The 18,114-nt window shown below is 42.8% G+C and overlaps 1 protein-coding gene across 1 annotated transcript; it reads left to right on the top strand.

Annotated features, from left to right (window-relative positions):
- Positions 1 to 233: 233 nt before the first annotated feature.
- Positions 234 to 17,753, top strand: LIX1L (limb and CNS expressed 1 like). The gene is made up of 6 exons (XM_044001202.1): positions 234 to 744; positions 8,090 to 8,253; positions 11,034 to 11,174; positions 14,138 to 14,233; positions 14,825 to 14,902; positions 15,408 to 17,753. Exons 1-6 carry the CDS (start codon positions 453 to 455, stop codon positions 15,648 to 15,650), a joined length of 1,014 nt encoding a protein of 337 aa, XP_043857137.1. The 5' UTR covers positions 234 to 452; the 3' UTR covers positions 15,651 to 17,753.
- The last annotated feature ends 361 nt before the right edge of the window (positions 17,754 to 18,114 follow it).

Genomic DNA, 18,114 nt, shown 5'->3' with positions numbered 1-18,114 from the left:
AGACCGCGAAGCAAACACTGCCAGCTGCTCCTAGCCCCCAAGAAGGGCAAAATGGGTTGACTCCAGTGGTCTCACCTCCTTTCGCCTACTAACACAGACCCTCTTTGGAGGTGTACGGCTTTTGCCCGCCTTCCTTGAAGATGCCTGGATTCCTATTGGTGAGAATCCGCTTTTCTTTTCCTCAAATGGCTACTTCGGTAGCTCCTCCCACCGTGGTAGTTTGCCTACGGTGGGGAGGCAGGCTTTTTCTTCCGCCCCCTAGCTGTGATTGGCTCCGAGCAGGCCCATTCCCGCCCCTTCATGACTGACAGCCAGCAGAGCCCTTACCGCTCTCCCCGCCCCGAGGCGCGCGGCCCGGGCTGTCCCAGACCTCGTAGACCGTTAGCTCGGGGCCCCGGAGGCTACGGCTGAGTTTTCTGGGCTGTGGCCGAACGCTGTGGGAGTCAGCCGGGATGGAGACGATGCGAGCGCAGCGACTGCAGCCCGGAGTGGGCGGCGGCGGCGGGATGGGCACTCTGCGAGCTCTGCGGCCCGGAGTGACCGGGGCCACCGCCGCCGCCAGCCCTCCAGGAGGCCCCCCGCCGGCCCCCCCGCCGCCGGCCCCCCCGCCGCCGCCTCTGCTGCTGTCCGGGGCCGCGGGGCTCCCGCTGCCCCCCGGCGCCGCGGGAAGCCCCGCCGTGCTGCGCGAGGCCGTGGAGGCCGTGGTGAGGAGCTTCGCCAAGCACACCCAGGGCTACGGCCGAGGTGAGTCTGGGGGCCCGACAGAGTCTCCACGGCGCCGTCCTTTCTCCCCCGGGGGGGGGCACTCTGCCCCGCCCCCCACTAGCCCCGGGGAGCAGTCGTGGCCCCTAACCCGTGACCGGCCAGCATCCTACCTCCGAGGCCCGCTGCAGCCGCCTGCCACTCGGGTTCCTGACCTCCGTGGCCTTTAGGGCGGTGAACCTTGAGACCCGGCGAGGCCGTCCCCCCCTGTCCAGCCCTGTTTCCCCGGCCCAGCAATCGCGGGTCCCCTGTCCTCCACCGTGACGGTCCAGGTGCTGAGTTGGGACCGAGCCCCCTCCCCACAATGGATTCGTATCCAAGGCCTGGGGAGTTTGTCCTCGGTGCCTTGAGGGCAGGGGCCGCTTTCCTTTTGGGCTTTGTATCGACAGCCCAGAGTCTCAGAAGAAAGGCCGGGGCTGGCCTGCAGATGTAAGAAGTATCGATATAGAAGAGACGATCAAGCCCATCGAGAGAGTGTGGAGGGAGAATAGTGCGCCTAGGACTGAGCCTTGGGCAACACCCCCAATAGGTGTAATGGGCATTGAAGAGCTAGATACTCATTGGATCGAGTGGATGCTCAATTTCTAGACTATGTCTAGTGGCTTGTGGGACAGTAATCCCAGGTATGAAGATAGGAAGGCTGCTTCTGTACTTTGGGATAGTACTTTCTTTGCTGGGGAGGGGACTGTTTCTTTAACTTTCTCTTTTAAAGATAGAGTAGAAAGTGATGCCAGGCCTTTCTCAAGCTTAAAGACCATTTTGGAGAGGCCAAAGCGTTTGCTAGTTTGAAATTGTGATTTTGTAGTTGTGAAATTGTAGTTCCTTATGGAAACATATCTCATTTTCCTCTGGTCTTCCGAAATCACAACAGTGTAAAGTTAAATCCTCAGATAAATCCGTAGGGCAGAGTCGTTCAGGTCCATGATTGTTCTTCCCTTTTTGTTGTATTTAGCCAGTGATTAATTTTTTCATTAGTTTGGAAATGTGGTTATTGTTAGCCCAGCTTAGTGTATTAATTGAGCAAGGATTATAAACTGATAAAACTGCCGTTACCTATTGTTTTCTTGATGTGCACCTTTATGAGTTACTGACCATTCCACCTTGGGGAGGTATACTCTCACCAGTTAAAGAAGCAGCCAACAGAGTTTGCTTCATTCAACAAACATTAAGGCTCTCTGGTGTTATAGAACGAACACTGGCCCAGCTTTTTACCAATTAACTGTTTGACCTTGGTTGGGTAAGACATTTAGCAGCTCCAAGCATCCCTAGAGAGAAAGGTCAGGTGTGAGAAATGTTACAGAGGTAGAAATGTCAAGATGTGATAACTAATTGGATACATAGGATGAGGGAGAGTGAGGAATCCAGGAAATTTGAAGAATGAGGTTCCTTCACAGAAATAGGAATTGAATCTCAGAAGAAAGAATGGGGCTGTCCATATAGATGTAAGAGTTATGAGTATAGAAATGATAATTAAGCCCATAGGAGCTTATAAATTAACCTAGTGGAGAGGGTGAATAGTGGGCCTAGGATTGAAACTTGGGGAACACCCACAGTTATGGGGCATGTTATGAATGATGAAATAAAGGAGACTGATAGGATCAGTCAGACAGGTAGGAGAGAACCAGGAAAGAGGAGTGTCACAAAAGCTCAGAGAAGAAAGGGAAATCGATGGTGTCAAATACAGCAGAGATTGAAAAGAGACTGTCAGCTTTGGCAATGAAGAGGGAATTTTTTTAATTTGAAAAAGCAGTTTTAGTGGAGTGAGGAGGTTAGAAAAAAAAAGTTGTAGAGGGTTAAGGAGCTAGTGGAAGGAAGATCATTGATTAATGAGAAGAATTTTCCACAAGTTTCCAAACCTGAAGGCTCTTTCTTCAGGATTTCCACATTATTTATGAAAAATGCAGGGGCAGCTAGGTGGTGCAGTGGATAAAGCACTGGCCCTGGATTCAGGAGTACCTGAGTTCAAATCCGGCCTCAGACACTTGACACTTACTAGCTGTGTGACCCTGGGCAAGGCGCTTAACCCCCACTGGCCCACAAAAAAAAAATGCAGTATATTCTATGTTAGATCCCCAAGGACTCCTAGTTGAGCTATAATCAGAGACCCTTATATGAATTTCTGGTGTTCTTAGAAAGAATATGAGAGTAATACTACTATGTGACAAAAAAAATCCCTGATAAAATGATTTTTTTTAAAAAACAGAGGAAAAGGATCCACAAAGACAAAAATGTTTATAGCAGCTTTTTTTGTGGTGGCAAAGAACTGAAAACCAAGGGTTGTTTTGGTCATATTGGACTATTCATGACCCCATTTGTTTTGTTGGCAATGATACTGGAGTCGTTTGGCATTTCCTTCTTCCCATCATTTTACAGGGTTAAGTCACTTAAGTGACAAGTCACATAGAAGTGTCTGAGACCAAATTTGAACTTAAGATGTGTTTTCCTGACTCCAGGCCCAGTACTCCGTCCACTTCACCACCTAGCTGCTTGAAAACTAAGGGAGTTTCCCTCAACTGGAAAATGAATTATGTTATATGAATGTAACAGAATTGTTACACTGTTGTGTAAGAAATGGAGACAATTTCAGAGAAATCTAGGAAGATTTATATGAACTGATGCAGAATGGAATGAGGAGAACCAGGAGACAAATTTAAAGTATAACAGCATTTTAAACATGAACAACTTTGAAAGACTTGAGAACTCAGATCAATGCACTGACCAAGCATGATTCCAGACTCTAGATGCTAAGGAAAGCTGCCCACTTCCCAACAGAGTGATGAAAGACTCGGTGTAAAATGAGACACATTTTCCAATGAGGAAAATATGGCAGTTTGTTTTGCCTAACTAAGAAAATTCCTTGCAAGGGCTTTGTTGTTTTGGTTTTTTTTTTTCCTGAGGGGGGGGAAGGGGTAGGAGGTGGAAAAAATAAATGCTTGTTAATTGGAAAAAATAAACATTAATTTTAACATGCAAAAAAGGGAAGAAGAATCAAAGGAGACTGATAATAGATTATCAATCAGGTTTCAGATTGTGCAGTTTTCTCTTCCTAAACTCCCTACGTTTCCTCTTCCAGTCATTATCCACCTTCCTCCCCCATCCCACCATCTCTCAAGACTTTCTGATTGGATTCCCAAACTAGTTTTAGCTGTGTATCCACCAAATATCTGTCTGGTAGAATTGGTCAGGTTGTTTTATCTCAAGCAAGAAGAGTCTACTTTTTAAAGCGAGGAGTCCTTCCAGACCACATGGAAACACTCTTCCTCAATTTCATAGGTGAAGCTGCCAATGGCTTTGTACCCATGTTTCCAGTGACTGGTGGTTTGGCCTTTAGCAGCTGGCCTGGTGGATTCTGGAATAGGTGGCTCTGGAACATAATTTGCTCATATTTTTCACCAGCCATTCTTTGCTTGGCCTTTCCCATTCTTCACCTGTGTTCCTTACTTCATTTTTAAACTTTCATCTCTTTCAGGAGATGTTACCTTATAACATCATCTATCTAAGATGTTAACAGTTAAATTAAGTACCCTTCAGTTATTTCTCCTTTGTGTCCTGAATCCCTCATTAAGCTTTCCTCTCTCCTGTCTTCTCCCCTACAACACACTCTCTTTAGGAGTGATCGCTGCACAATATGGGGGAGTAAAGAGTGTTTTATTATTCTCCCTAGTTCCCTAATTCACCAGAGCATATCATCCTTTTATGTTCCTGTTTGGCTGAATCTTCAAAATTAGTGTAATTGGATGGATGGAAGTCTATTAGCCAAGTTCCTTACTTTGCTGTATAACTTTGCATAGTTCCCTCCTCTGATTCTTCTCCCTTTAGACTATGATACTACTAATCTGCTAGGAGCTTTTGAATAATTATCATGAACAAAATATCTCATCATCCTAATCTAAAAATTCCTAAACCAACATAAATGTATTTGCTCTCTTCTCTATCTTTCCCCTTTTAATACAATGTCTATGTCTTGTCTGAATTACAGCCAGATTCTTGATTTATTAAATACTGTGGAATTAAACTTGCTGATCCAGTGGTTTCCATAGTTTAGAAATTGCATTCTGGATTAGTTTTCTATGGAGTTGTCAGCTCCCCACAAAGTCAGAGTTTCTTTATAGTATTTCCTTTCCCAAGAGCTCCCATAATCCTCTATGCCCTTTGTGACTGTGAGTGAATTGTTATCCCTTTGTTCACTAGGAAATATTCTGAACTTAAATTCATATTCCATGAGTAAAATCTTTGTGTTTGTATTAAAGCTCTTGTCTGTGTATCCAGGAGTCTAGTATGTTTTATGGCTTCTATCTACAATCTTGCCATATTGTACCATGCTCAACCAAAATATTATCCTACTCAGACAACTATTATTTATAATCAACAAGTCCCTGAAGCCTGAACAGCAGCCTTTGTGGATGGGTCAAGGACGGAGACTTGTATGGAGAACATGGTCTCTTTCCCTTTAAGTGGCAATTGCTGGTAGGAGGGCCCTGGAGTTGGAGTTTTCTTTGCCTCTGTATCATGCTAAGTAAATTCACCCTGAAAGGTGAATTAAGAAATAAGGTCTCAGGGCAGCTAGGTGGTGCAGTGTATAAAGCATTGGCCTTGGATTCAGAAGGACCTGAGTTCAAATCCAGATTCAGACACTTGACCTGTACTAGCTGTGTGACCCTGGGCAAGTCAATTAACCCCAATTGCCTCACCAAAAAAAAAAAAAAAAAGAAAGAAAGAAAGAAATAAGGTCTCACTCACCCTGAAACTCTTTCTGCAACCTGTAATAGGACTTGATTTGGCCCAGCTTCCTCTTCTCCTACAAGTCTAGCAGTACCAATCTTGACTTTTGTCTTGCCACTGGACTTCAGTGACTGGAAGAAAGAGTGAGGCTAATGACTGTGCAACTCTGCCTACCTAAGTCCAATGAGCCAAGACATTACCCCATGATGTCTTTGGTCCTCTTGATAAACAAAGGACAGAGAGCAGCCAGGGTACTTCCATTGTTACTTTCTTTCATTCCCCCCCCAATTATGTTATTTACTTGTCTGTTCTAATCCCGGCAAATTTATATACCTGTATTTGATACATATATTTCACTGTTTTTTTTCATGTTTTTACTGTGTTGTATTTATATTTGTAAATTGTACACATGTCTTTCTGTATTAGTTATGTCTGTCTTGGATTGTAAACTTCTAAAGGGAAAGAACTATACTGGTGTATTTCTCTTTGTTCATCACAGTGTATCACACATAATTATTTAATAAATAATTTTTGATGAGTATCCTTTTATTCTTGGTCCTGTTGTTCTCATTTCTCTTATTTTTAATGCCTGCCACAGACTTATAATAGGCATATTAGTTGTTGCTAGGTAGATGTGTATGTGTTTTTAAAAATTACTTCATTCTTTCAACTTTGTTGCGTTTAAAAATAAAAAGTAATATTAAGTGCCCATCCTATTAGCATTTTGTTAGCATTTATCAGCCATCCTTAAATAAGCCTTCCTCTTTTCCCTCAGCTTTGAGTGATTTCTCCAAAAGCAAAAGTTAGCAGGTAGTTTGTTACAAACAAGAGAGACAAAGCTATATTTGTAGGGCAGATGCGAGTTCTATGCCAAGAGGGAAATAGTTGGAAGCTGAGAGTGAATGTGAACTTTTCAATGGGACCATCTTTCTTACTGTGTTCTCACCACAGCCCCTTCCCCTCCCCTTTCTCCCTGTTGTTTGCTTGTCAGGATAGTTGCCACCCAGCCTATTGTGCAGGTCTTCTCAAAGAGGGAACTGGGGCTGAAAAGACCCGAAGGAAAGAACAATGATGGCTAAGCAGTTTGGGCCAGAGTGACCTTAGAAGAGACCTTCCTAATATTAAGGGTGGGAAAGAGACAGAATGAAAGATCTGATGGCCAGGAACTCAGGCGGGTAAATGAGCAAATCCCTCCCTCCTTTACAAGGTTGCCCAATGTAAGAATGAGAGCCACCAGAAATCAAAATCAAGCCAATATACAATTAGAGTTTGTGTTGTTTAATGACCTCTAATTTACTCTTGAAGATTGTTGCTGTGAAAGTGTACGTGAATAAACTTCTATAAGTCATCTTTATAATTAAAAACAAAGCTTTTAAACTTGTTTGTAAAACAAGTTTTAAAATAAAATGTTTTTTAAAAAAAAACATGTTTATCTTTAAAAATATATATACCCTTGCAAAGTAGTTAATGGCTATGATCATAGGATTTGTATGTGCATGTTTGTGTTAGGAATCAGGGGATGGGTGCTGTTTTTTTTGGGGGGGGCAATGAGGGTTAAGTGACTTGCCCAGGGTCACACAGCTAGTAAGTGTAAAATGTCTAAGGCCAGATTTGAACTTAGGTCCTCCTGAATCCAGGGCCAGTGCTTTATCCACTGCACCACCTAGCTGCCCCCTAGGGATGGGTGCTATTCAAGGCATGCAAGGATCTTAAAAAATGAGATTGTTTAAGTCTTCAGGTCATCATTTGAAATACAGTGGAGGGAATAGAAGTAAGGAATCCGGATTTCTGAGTACAGGAGAAGGAAAACCAGGTGACAAGGGTATGGCATGGGAGCTAAGTGCCAGAAGCTCAGTATTGAATATAGTTCTGCCATGGATTCAGTAACATTTAGAAAAAGAATGAGAAGGCAGAGCAGTATAGTGGGTACGTCAGTGTGGAGAATTTGGAGACCAAGGACTTTGGTTTAGATTCTGGCTCTGCTCCTTATGTGACATCAGGCAAGATGCTCAATCTTCTTGACCCTCTGGTTCTCCATCTCTAAACACTTACTAGCTTAAAGGGTTGCTGTTTAATACCTGCTTGTAGAATGACTGATCTACTAGCTCTCTAAGGTGACTTCCAGGTCTAAATCCAAGGTTCCTAAGAAATATTCATTCCTGTAATATAAGCACTGATGACAGCCAGAGTGAAGGAAGCATCCAATTAGGTCACCAAGCTGCTCTCCAGAAACATGATGGGTATCGCCAAATAGGGTTCAGATTTCCCCCCAAAGTCAGTGGTCTATTTGTGGGGTAACACATTCTTTCTACTCAGCCAGATTGGAGGGGAATAGCAGGGGTGACTATTCTTGGAAGCTTCTCCTAGCACGTGATGTGTTGAGGTTAGGTTGCCATACTTTGTGACTGAGGACAAAGGGATGTGATGGCTATTCCCAGGATTTCTTAGGATGAAGTGATGGAGTTCCCATTGGCAAGCAGGGACTTTGCATAGATTAGGTGTCCTAGCTTAGGCTAGAGGTGGGGTGGTGAACTAAGGAGCAGAATCATAGCATGTGTTCAGGGTTTGGAGATGTGCCTGACACTGGCTTCCTCTTTTTCTGCAGTGAATGTGGTAGAGGCTCTGCAGGAATTTTGGCAGATGAAGCAGTCCCGTGGAGCTGACCTGAAGAATGGGGCTCTGGTGGTTTATGAGATGGTACCCTCCAACAGCCCCCCGTATGTCTGTTATGTCACTCTGCCTGGAGGAAGTTGCTTTGGTAGTTTCCAGGTAAGAGCTCACAGATTTGGTAGTAGCCAACATGAAAGCTCAGGTACTTCTAGCTCTCTCTCCTGCTACCCTTCAGCTACTTGAAAGCAGTCTTAAATTCCTGCCTAAAAACACACTTTTGGAGATTAATACCAATAATTATTATGACAAATACTTAAGTTTTGTTGTTGTTGTTCTTGTTTTTACCACTAAAGAATCTAAGGGGCTAAGCTTTGCCTGAATTTTCTAAGTCTCTCAACTTTCCTTATGTCTGAATGAGATGACATTCCCAAACCTGAACCTGGGCCACATTATAGGCCTAGTTTGCCCTTTGCCTTAGCTTGTCAGTGTTCTAGCATGCAGCCAAGTCTGCTGTATATCAGGACATCCTAACTCCCTGCCATCCCTGCTTCTGGAGAACTGAAAGTTTTTTCTTCACTTCTTGGCCTGATCTTACTGTGCAGCTGCTGAAGAAAGTAAGTCAGCTAGACTTCTTAGTCTCAAGGACCCCATGGTATGGAAGGGAGAGTGAAGTGTGATGGAAAAAACACTGGTCGAAAGAGTTATGAGACCTGGCTTTATCATTAACTAGCCCTGTGACTTTAGGCCAATCACTGTCTCTGGAACCAAAAGAGGCGATTGTACTAGATTAGAGCCAATTCTAAAATTCCACAGTTGTAGGAAAAAATATTAAACGAGGGCAGCGATTGCTTTGTGGAGAAGGTATTGAGGGCCTATCCCCCAGCATTTTTCAAAGTGCATGGCATGTAGTAAGCACATAATACATGATTTTAGTGATACATAATGCATGCCAGCACATTTGGATAAAGCTTGAAACAGGAAAGTATTGCTAATGGAATGACTTTCTAAGATTCTCCTGCTTATCCCTTTCAAAGCAGGCAGCCCTCTGAGTGGCCTTTTGTTGTAGATTAGGAGTTTGGGTGAGAATTGTCAGGAAACAGACATCTTTTTTCTGTGTTTCATAATTTGCATAACCCCATTACAAATTCAATTCCAGCTTCAAATATAAAAAAAACTTCACAGGAATAGCCAGTTCATATTAGATTATTAAATGTATTTTCCCCTCCGAGCCCTTAACTATTTCAGAGAAGTAAATACACACACACACACACACACACACACACACAAATGCTTAACAGTAGACTTAACTTTTATGCATTCTCTTTTAGAAAAGAAGGTATTACTTTTCCCCATCCATACCTCCTCACATTGTTTGATGAGAATTTGAACATTTTATGATGACATCCAGCCTGAATAAAGGCCATAGAGGTAGGGTATGATTATCTTCCCTGAGCTCTTTCCTGAATGGTAGCTCTTATGTCCACATTTTGACACATACAATCTAATGTGGCTTCCTCACTAGTCACTTGTTTTTGAGGGTTGTTTCCATGTTCTGCTGCAGACTGGCATACAAGCTTACCTGTATAAAACAGATAGCAGGCTAGTAGAATGACAGAGAGAGAGTAGAGTTAGATCCCTGACCTCAGAGTTGTCAGTATAAGGAAGCTTTAGAGAAGTAAGAGATATCTTAATGTTGGTGCAAACCTGTTACAGACTACATTCAACCACATAATTTACCTTCTTCCTTTCCTTCCTTCTCCTTTTCCTTAATCTTAAGCTTTTTTTTTTTAATTTTTTTATGAGGCAATTGGGGTTAAGTGACTTGCCCAGGGTCGCACAGCTAGTAAGTGTTAAGTGTCTGAGGTCGCATTTGAACTCAGGTCCTCCTGAATCCAGGGCCGGTGCTCTATCCACTGCGCCACCTAGCTGCCCCCAAATGTCATTTTTTAAAGCTTAAGATTAGGTCAGCTAGGTAGTGCAGTGGATAGAGCACCAGCCCCGGATTCAGGAGGACCTGAGTTCAAATCTGGCCTCAGACACTTGACACTTACTAGCTGTGTGACCCTGGGCAAGTCACTTAACCCCAATTGCCCCCCCCACACACACACACAATGACATTTGGATTCTCTAAAATGGCATTTGGGTAGTCATTGTGATTAGTTTTGGGAGCCAAAGTAGAGAGACCATGTACAAAGGAGAGGGGTTTGTTTGGATTTAAAAAATCAGACTGGATGTGGTTCTTGTGTTGGGTGCATGGGTAGACTGCACAAAAAACCCCCAACACTTCTTTTCTCTCTACCTCATCTTATTTTTAATCTTGGACTATAGATTCCACTTTGGAAGTCCCTAGCTATCACTGGGGTTCTTCCAGTTATTAGGGCAAAAGGGAGTCCAGAGGGGTTCTTCTTATAGGAGGCTTAGTGAGTCCTGCCACAACAGCCTTAGCTCTAGGTGGGATTTTATTCTTGTCTTGAATTTTTTGGATAGGTCCAAAGAAAGAAGAAGAGGGAAAACACCCTCTAACCCCGAACCCACCATCTCCATCCTCAGAGCCAGAGAACAAGACAGATTCCTAACAGGCTGGCCAGAGTTTGGCTTTTGAGTAATTAATTCTGTTGACAGTTTGAACAGGGGCATTTTTCATGTCCAGTGATTATATGCTGACTTCAGCTGCCTCCTTCATTCTGCATTCAGTATGGTGTGGATTATAGCAGTCTCCAGCTCCATCTTAATGACTTCAGGATGTTGAGGCAAAATTGTGTAAGGTTCCAAGCTCCTGAGCCATTTTGCAAGGAAAACTTGAATGTGTTGAGCACAAATAATTTTATCCACTTGTTTTATTTTTCTTTCTCTCTTCCTGTTTTCCTCCTTCTCAAACATACACATATACACACACTTATGAGTGCCCTTCCTGTCTCTGTGTCTCTCTTCCTGCCTAGTTTTGCCCAACAAAAGCTGAGGCCCGTCGGAGTGCTGCAAAGATTGCACTAATGAATTCTGTGTTTAACGAACATCCCTCCCGAAGAATCACAGATGACTTCATTGAGAAGAGTGTCTCGGAGGCCTTGGCATCTTTCAATGTAAGCACTCAGAATTGGGGTGAGAGAGAGTGGTGCTGGGAGACTTGGAGAGTTGAGAAACTTTCTTTTATTTGTTCTCCTGCTCTTTCTTCCTCTTTCTTTTGTTTTTCATTATCATGTCTGGTTTTTTTTTCTCTGTGTGTATATGCTCTTTTTTTCTTTTATTTTGATTGTCTGGCATCTGAAACCCCTGAAGTTTACTAGTGAATCATGAAATGTTAGGGATATTCCAAAATAAAAACGAGTCTAACTTCTGTTTGCTTCTTTTTTGGTTTGAAACATTCCCTTCTTTTCTGTACATAACTGTTCCCTCTCCTGTTTAATTTGCCACCAACTCCAGCAAGCAATCTTTTTATGTGACTCTACATTGACTCTAAGGAGTGGGGTAAAAATCTATTTTTATCCTTCATGAAGAACATGATCTTCTTTGATATGTTCTTCATATGAGCTTTTTTAAAGGTCCAAGAGATATCTCTTCCATAGATACTGATGTCTTTTAACCCAACCCACCCCCCCAAATTGAGTAGCTGCCTCTCCATAGCCATGAAGTAACATCCATTTTTCTGTGCCTGTCACTTCTTTGTGATCAAGATGAAGAAAAATACACCAAATTTATTCTAATAACATCTGTTATCTGCATTGAGGATCTATTGTGGTACCTTTTTAATCACTGGAAGGTTTCACCTGCTACCTAGTGTAGCACTCTTTCCCTCAATCTCAGTGTATTTAGGGAATGCAAAAATAATTAGGAAGCCCACTAGAAATAAATTATATAGAGAAATCCTAAGTCAAACCAAAATCAGTTTTTGGTTTATTCATTGCTACTACTCCCTTCAGTAAGCACAAATAACTAAGAATTGGATAGATTACTATCTCTGGGATTACTGTCTCTAGGTCAGCTCGGTGGTGCAGTGGATAGAGCACTGACCCTGAAGTCAAGAGGACCTGAGTTCAAATCTCATCTCAGACACTTACTAGCTGGGTGACCCTGGACAAGTAACTTTACCCCAATTGCCTCACCATCTTCAGTCATTCTGATATATATATATATATATATATATATCCAGTATACTGGACCTAGATGGCTCTGGAAGAGAGTGAGGTTGGTGATTATGCACAGCCCTCCTCTCACTTAAAATCCACTTCAGTGCAAGTCATGATATCACTCCATTGTCATGATCCTCTTTGAGAATGAAGGACCAACAACAAAAACAAGATTACTGTCTCTATTAGCAGCTTCACTCTTTAGACTATAGTTTGCATTTGTTTTTAATGCAGAGGTAAAAGTGAAATTGATAATGTTACCTTTGCTCTTTGGCACTAGTTCTGCCACAAGTAGAAGCCATGTGACCTTGACAAGTCACTCTGTGTGCTTCTCTTTCCATCTGTAAAGCCAGTGAACTCAATGAACTTAAAAATACCTTCAAGGTTTAAAAACTACATAATTTGATAACTTTGGGGTGACTGCAACAGGTGGTTTGGTAAAGGTTGAGGTACAATGTAGGCTGACTCTAATGGTAGAGGGCTAATGGGAATGGCAGTCTCTTTTTACCCATCAGTTCTGACTATAACTTTACCCTTTTTAGCTGCCTTCAAAAAAATAATTAAATAAAATTTTAATGTTTTTTTCTTAGTGAGGCAATTGGGGTTAAGTGACTTGCCCAGGGTCACACAGCTAATAAGTGTTAAGTGTCTGAGGCTGAATTTGAACTCAGGTACTCCTGACTCCAGGGCCGGTGCTCTATTCACTGTGCCACCTAGCTGCTCCAATAAAATTTTGATTAATTAATTAATTAATTGTTTTTAGCTGCTTTTTAATCTGGATATGAGGAGAAAGAAAAGTTGAGGTGTGCTGGAGGGGATTTTTTCACCTAGTTAAAAGAGGTAGGACGGAATTAGTGGGATGAAAATGGTAGTGTCTGTCTCTGACATTTCAAAGACCACGAAAAGGGCTTAAACCGTCCCATGTTTCTAGGATTTTGCTATCCTTGCTGCCCCACTGCCCCCACAAACTGAACACCAGCAGGATTGTTGTTTCTCTTAGTTCATAGAACAGTGTGCCTCAGTTGCTCCATAGCCTTGATCCTTTAGCTGGCCCCAACTCCAAAGAAGAGAGAATAGCATGCCAAAAGTTAGACACCAGTGTTTGAGTCTAATTTCTACCTCAGTAGATTCAGACAACCTCTAGAAAGTATACCAGGCAAATGTCCTTAATATCAAATCCATTGTAAAGAGCTTCCAGAGCTTGGGTCCTAGCTGTTCCCCTATCAAGAGCTAGCAGCCAGGGGCAGCTAGGTGCCGCAGTGGGTAAAGCACCAGCCCTGGATTCAGGAGGACCTAAATTCAAATCCGGCCTCAGACACTTGACACTTACTAGCTGTGTGACCCTGGGCAAGTCACTTAACCCTCATTGCCCCGCAAAAAAAAAAAAAAAAAAAAAAAGAGCTAGCAGCCTCCTAGACCACTGGTCAAAAGCTCTTACCCCTTGGGGTAGCCTAACTCTGCCCCTCTGAATTTGTGTTTTCCTCCTTCGAGGAGATGAGAGAACCACCTTATGGGGCAGAAGACACTAAGAGGCCCAATGGATAGAGTATCAGGCTTGGAGTCAGGAAGACTTTAGTTCAAATCCAACTCATTCACTAACTGTTTGACCCTGGGCAAGTCATTTAACCTTCCTTAGTCTCAGTTTCCCCATCTGTAAAATGAGGATAATAAATATCACCTACCTCCCAGGGTTGTTGTGAGGATCAAATGAGAGTATTCGTAAAGCATTTATCACAGTGTCTGGCACACAGTAGGTATTTAATAAACGCTTGCTTTTTCTGTTTGTTTTTATTTTAAAAGCCCTTCCTTACTCATCCTCAATCAAAATCAGAGACAGGTTGGAGCACTTTAGCAAATACTATACCTGGGACTGCTATAAATTGGAAACTCCAACTTCTTTTGTTTGTTTCTTTCATCAGGGCAACAGGGAAGAGGCTGACAACCCTAACACAGGGATTGGTGCCTTCCGCTTCATGCTGGAGTCCAACAAGGGCAAGTCTATGCTGGAATTCCAGGTACCATCTTTGTCAGATACCCTCTTTTTCTCCAGCTAGAATACTTCTGCTCTGTGATTTTAAGGGTCCTGTTTATCCAACTATTCTACTCTCCTTTTCTTTAATAGAGGTTAGCGGCTCCTCTGGTTTCCTTTCTACTTAACATCTAATAGAACAGTACTTCTAATTCTGTGCTAGATTACCCTTATCCCACTCCCAACTCCCTATGCCACAAACATTTCGAGATGGTCTCCTGAAAAATTCGTTTTGTAGCCCTGTTCTCACTTCCTTACAGAGTTGGATCACATTTCCAAGCTAGGGATGGGTTATGATGGAACAGTGAGCCATACAAAACTGTTGGCTCTCTTCCCACACTTCTCCATTAAGCCGACTTTTAAGTTGATTCTATTTTTTCCTTTTAAAACTTTCTAAACATAAGAATTGTTCTGCCTAAACAAGTTGGCTTTGTTCAGTGACAGTTTGGTCAGGTCTTAAAGGGCATTGTAGCTATATTCTATCTCACACGGATCCTAAATTTGAGGATCTTTGCTCCCAGAGATTTAAAGAAGTGCAGCCAGTGCTTTTCCCACCTTGTCCCATTTTTTCCCCCAGGAACTGATGACAGTTTTCCAACTATTGCATTGGAATGGCAGCCTGAAGGCCATGAGGGAGAGACAGTGTTCTCGACAGGTAGGTCACCAGAAAAGAAAGGGCTAACGGCTGTTATTGAGCTGGTTTGTTGTGTTAGATCTGAAGCTGAGCACACACATCTATCTTTGCCAGGCTAGGAATGTACTAGCCTTTACTGACTTTCTCGCTTATTCTCCTAACTTCCCCTTCTTCAACCTTGATCTTGCATTTTTTCTCCCCAGCTTCCCCCATTGGGGAGCTCTCCCTGTGTTCCATTTAAAATTTCAAGTCTGGGGGCGGCTAGGTGGCGCAGTGGATAAAGCACCGGCCCTGGATTCAGGAGTACCTGAGTTCAAATCCGGCCTCAGACACTTGACACTTACTAGCTGTGTGACCCTGGGCAAGTCACTTAACCCCCATTGCCCCACAAAACAGAAACAACAACAATAAAATTTCAAGTCTGTTCTAATCTCCATGACAAAGACACTTTTAAGTTCTGGTTGAATCGAGGTGATGTGAACATCTATTTCGACCAAAAGACCTTCTCATTCCCCCTTTCCACCAGGAGGTGCTGGCTCACTACTCACACAGAGCCCTGGATGATGATATTCGCCACCAGATGGCGCTGGACTGGGTAAGCCGGGAGCAAGGTGTGCCAGGAGCACTTTCCAGAGAGTTGGCATCCACCGAGAGGGAACTGGACGAGGCTCGGCTGGCTGGCAAAGAGCTGCGCTTCCACAAGGAGAAAAAGGACATTCTCATGCTAGCCGCTGGGCAGCTGGGCACCATGCACTCTTCTAATTGCTAGACGCTCCCACCCCTACCACACCTATCCAAGCCTCTGTTTGCACATCTGTTTTCTAGGACTTGGAAAGATTTCTGTACAGACTTACTCATTTTTCCTATCTGTCTAGGAAAACCATTTTCTCCTTTCCTGGTCTTTTCTACAATTGTTTCATTTGAAACATTCCCCACTCTACGTGGAGGCGTCTAGGGGCTACCTATGGACATTCATGGACTCTCATACTACCAAGTTCTCAAGTTTACTGAAGAGAAGCTCTTTAAGAGCACAAGGTGTTTCTTGAGCTTCTGGTTGGCTTGTTAGGTAGGGAGACCTCCGTCTGCCCTGGAAAAACACAGCCAACTTGAGTAAGAGCTTTGAGCCCAAGCTCTCTGTCTTCTTGCCACAGCTCCAATTCCTACTTCTCCTTTGAATTAAACAGGGTACATAAGAGTATGAAGCTTCAGGCTTTGGATTGCCTTGAATAGGACCTCTTCAAGACCAAGTTATTCCTATCACATCCTGCCATGCCACTTTAGTCTAAGGTCCCCTCACATTCTAGCTCAGGGCAGGGATGCCTAACATCTTACACTTAGTTGCCCCCTGAGAAGCTGGTGGGAAAAAGGCCAGGGGAGATGAAGAGCGATCCTAAGTATAACTTAGGGGTCTTCACCAATCAAAATGCTACCACGATGTATCTGTACTATTCCAACAACCCAGATTTTTTGATATAGTTCACACTACAGAGCTGGGTGGTGGGTTCTGACATTTCTGTTTCTCTTCCTCTCCCTCCCCTTTCCCTTTTGTTTTACAACCACTGTTGGTTTAAGGCCTTTTTTGCTCCCTGGAGACAATATAACCTGTATGTTGAATGAAACTCATACCTATGATATATATATATATATTCCTCCCATCACTTTGCTCCTTAGAAAGGATATGTTTTTACCTGTGGAAGACTTTTCTTCTTCCCCTAAATAGTTGCTGTTTTACCTACTGACAGAAGCTACTGACCAGTTATTATAGTAGTAGTAGTTGCACACATTTATATGATGCTTTAAAGTTTATAAAGCATTTTCCTTACAACCCTTTAAGGTAGGTAGCATAGGTAGTATTATCACCATTTTTTTTTGAATGAAGAAACTGAGGCTCAAAGTTGGAGCTGGAATTGGAACCCATGTCTGAAGTCCAGGACTGTTGCCTCTACATCATATTGTCTCTTATCAGGACTCAGATTGCTTTCTCTTCCTCTCAGTTAACCCATGAACGAGTTGTTCAGTAAACAGGACTGGACACTGACCTGGCTGGATTTCCTTTCTGGAATGTTTGGGGAAGAAATTCAGCACCAGCTGCCTGTCTCTAAAATTCTAATTTTGTTTCTTTTCACTAGGGAGTGAGTTCCCCTACCTCATTCTCTCTTGAGGAAGTATAGGAGGGATTTTCTGAAACAGCACTAAAGAATTATCCTTGTGGTATGGAAGTTTCTCTGAGATATATTTCTGGTTTGCTTCTACAACTTCCTTTACACTACTATGTATCACTTTGAATGCACTTTCTAAACTGGGCTTGGGGAATCATCTTGTTTTTGCAGCTGTTTTCTGTGATTTGTTGATGCTCATTTAATCTTTGCTCAGTCATAATCTTCACTTTTAGAAAAATTCCTTCTTCCTCCTTCAGGTGGGATGAGCATCTCTTTTTATTTGGAAGCTATCTAAGAAACCACTACATATGGGCTCAAAGGTACAGGTGATAGTCACAACTTCACTACTACCTAGAATGGGCTCTCCCTCACTCTTCCCCCAAACAAGGACAGATTGTAAAGAGCTCCTACTCTGGGTTAGGTTAGAGGTGTGATTGCCTCTAGTTGTTTCATTTGGTATTTGAAACCCCAAATCACTTGCCCCCTCATCAGGGTGCCTCTTTTCTCCTTGTTCCTTTCTCCCTGGGAAAGAATGGGGGGGCTGGTTCCTGGATCTGCTACAAACTGGTAGTCTTTGTCTCATTTTCTAGTTAGATCCTAGTGAGGTTGAGACAGTGCTCATGCTGCCCATCTTCAGTTTTATGTGTCATAACTTTTACTACTTTCTATGTATTTTGTATGCACACTTTTATACAATTAAAAATCAATTTTCTATAGCCAGCCAGATTGACTCTTTCTTTAAACCATCTCAGAGGAGTATAACAGTTTAACATATCTTATAAAAATGTTTACTGATAACTTGTTTTTTCATCACTTACATTTCTAGCTAAACCCCTCCCCCTTCCAGATAGACACATGTCTTCTAACAAAGAATAAGAGGGGGGAAAAAAGGTTTGGCAAAACTAATGCATCAGCTAAGTCTGACATTGTATGCAGTTGTTCCACATTCACAGGCCCCCACCAGGTGGGGCTATGTCCTCCAGATATGCTGAAAAGACATTTTTCAATTATTTTTTCTTGTAGGTGGGGGTTGGAGAATGGCAATGTTTCATCAGTGAAAAAGAAGGAACCCTA

This window comes from Dromiciops gliroides, chromosome 4 (assembly GCF_019393635.1).
Source record: "Dromiciops gliroides isolate mDroGli1 chromosome 4, mDroGli1.pri, whole genome shotgun sequence".
Classification (NCBI taxonomy): Eukaryota; Metazoa; Chordata; class Mammalia; order Microbiotheria; family Microbiotheriidae; genus Dromiciops; species Dromiciops gliroides.
The sequence above is the reverse complement of the archived record's forward strand: the minus strand, read 5'-3'. Positions and strand labels throughout refer to the sequence as shown.

Excerpts from the sequence above, each read along its gene's own strand:
- LIX1L (XM_044001202.1), top strand. The coding sequence starts at position 453 with ATGGAGACGATGCGAGCGCAGCGACTGCAGCCCGGAGTGGGCGGCGGC. Across the intron at positions 11,175-14,137 it reads AGGCCTTGGCATCTTTCAAT|GGCAACAGGGAAGAGGCTGA; the intron begins GTAAGCACTCAG and ends TTCTTTCATCAG. Across the intron at positions 14,903-15,407 it reads AGAGACAGTGTTCTCGACAG|GAGGTGCTGGCTCACTACTC; the intron begins GTAGGTCACCAG and ends CCTTTCCACCAG.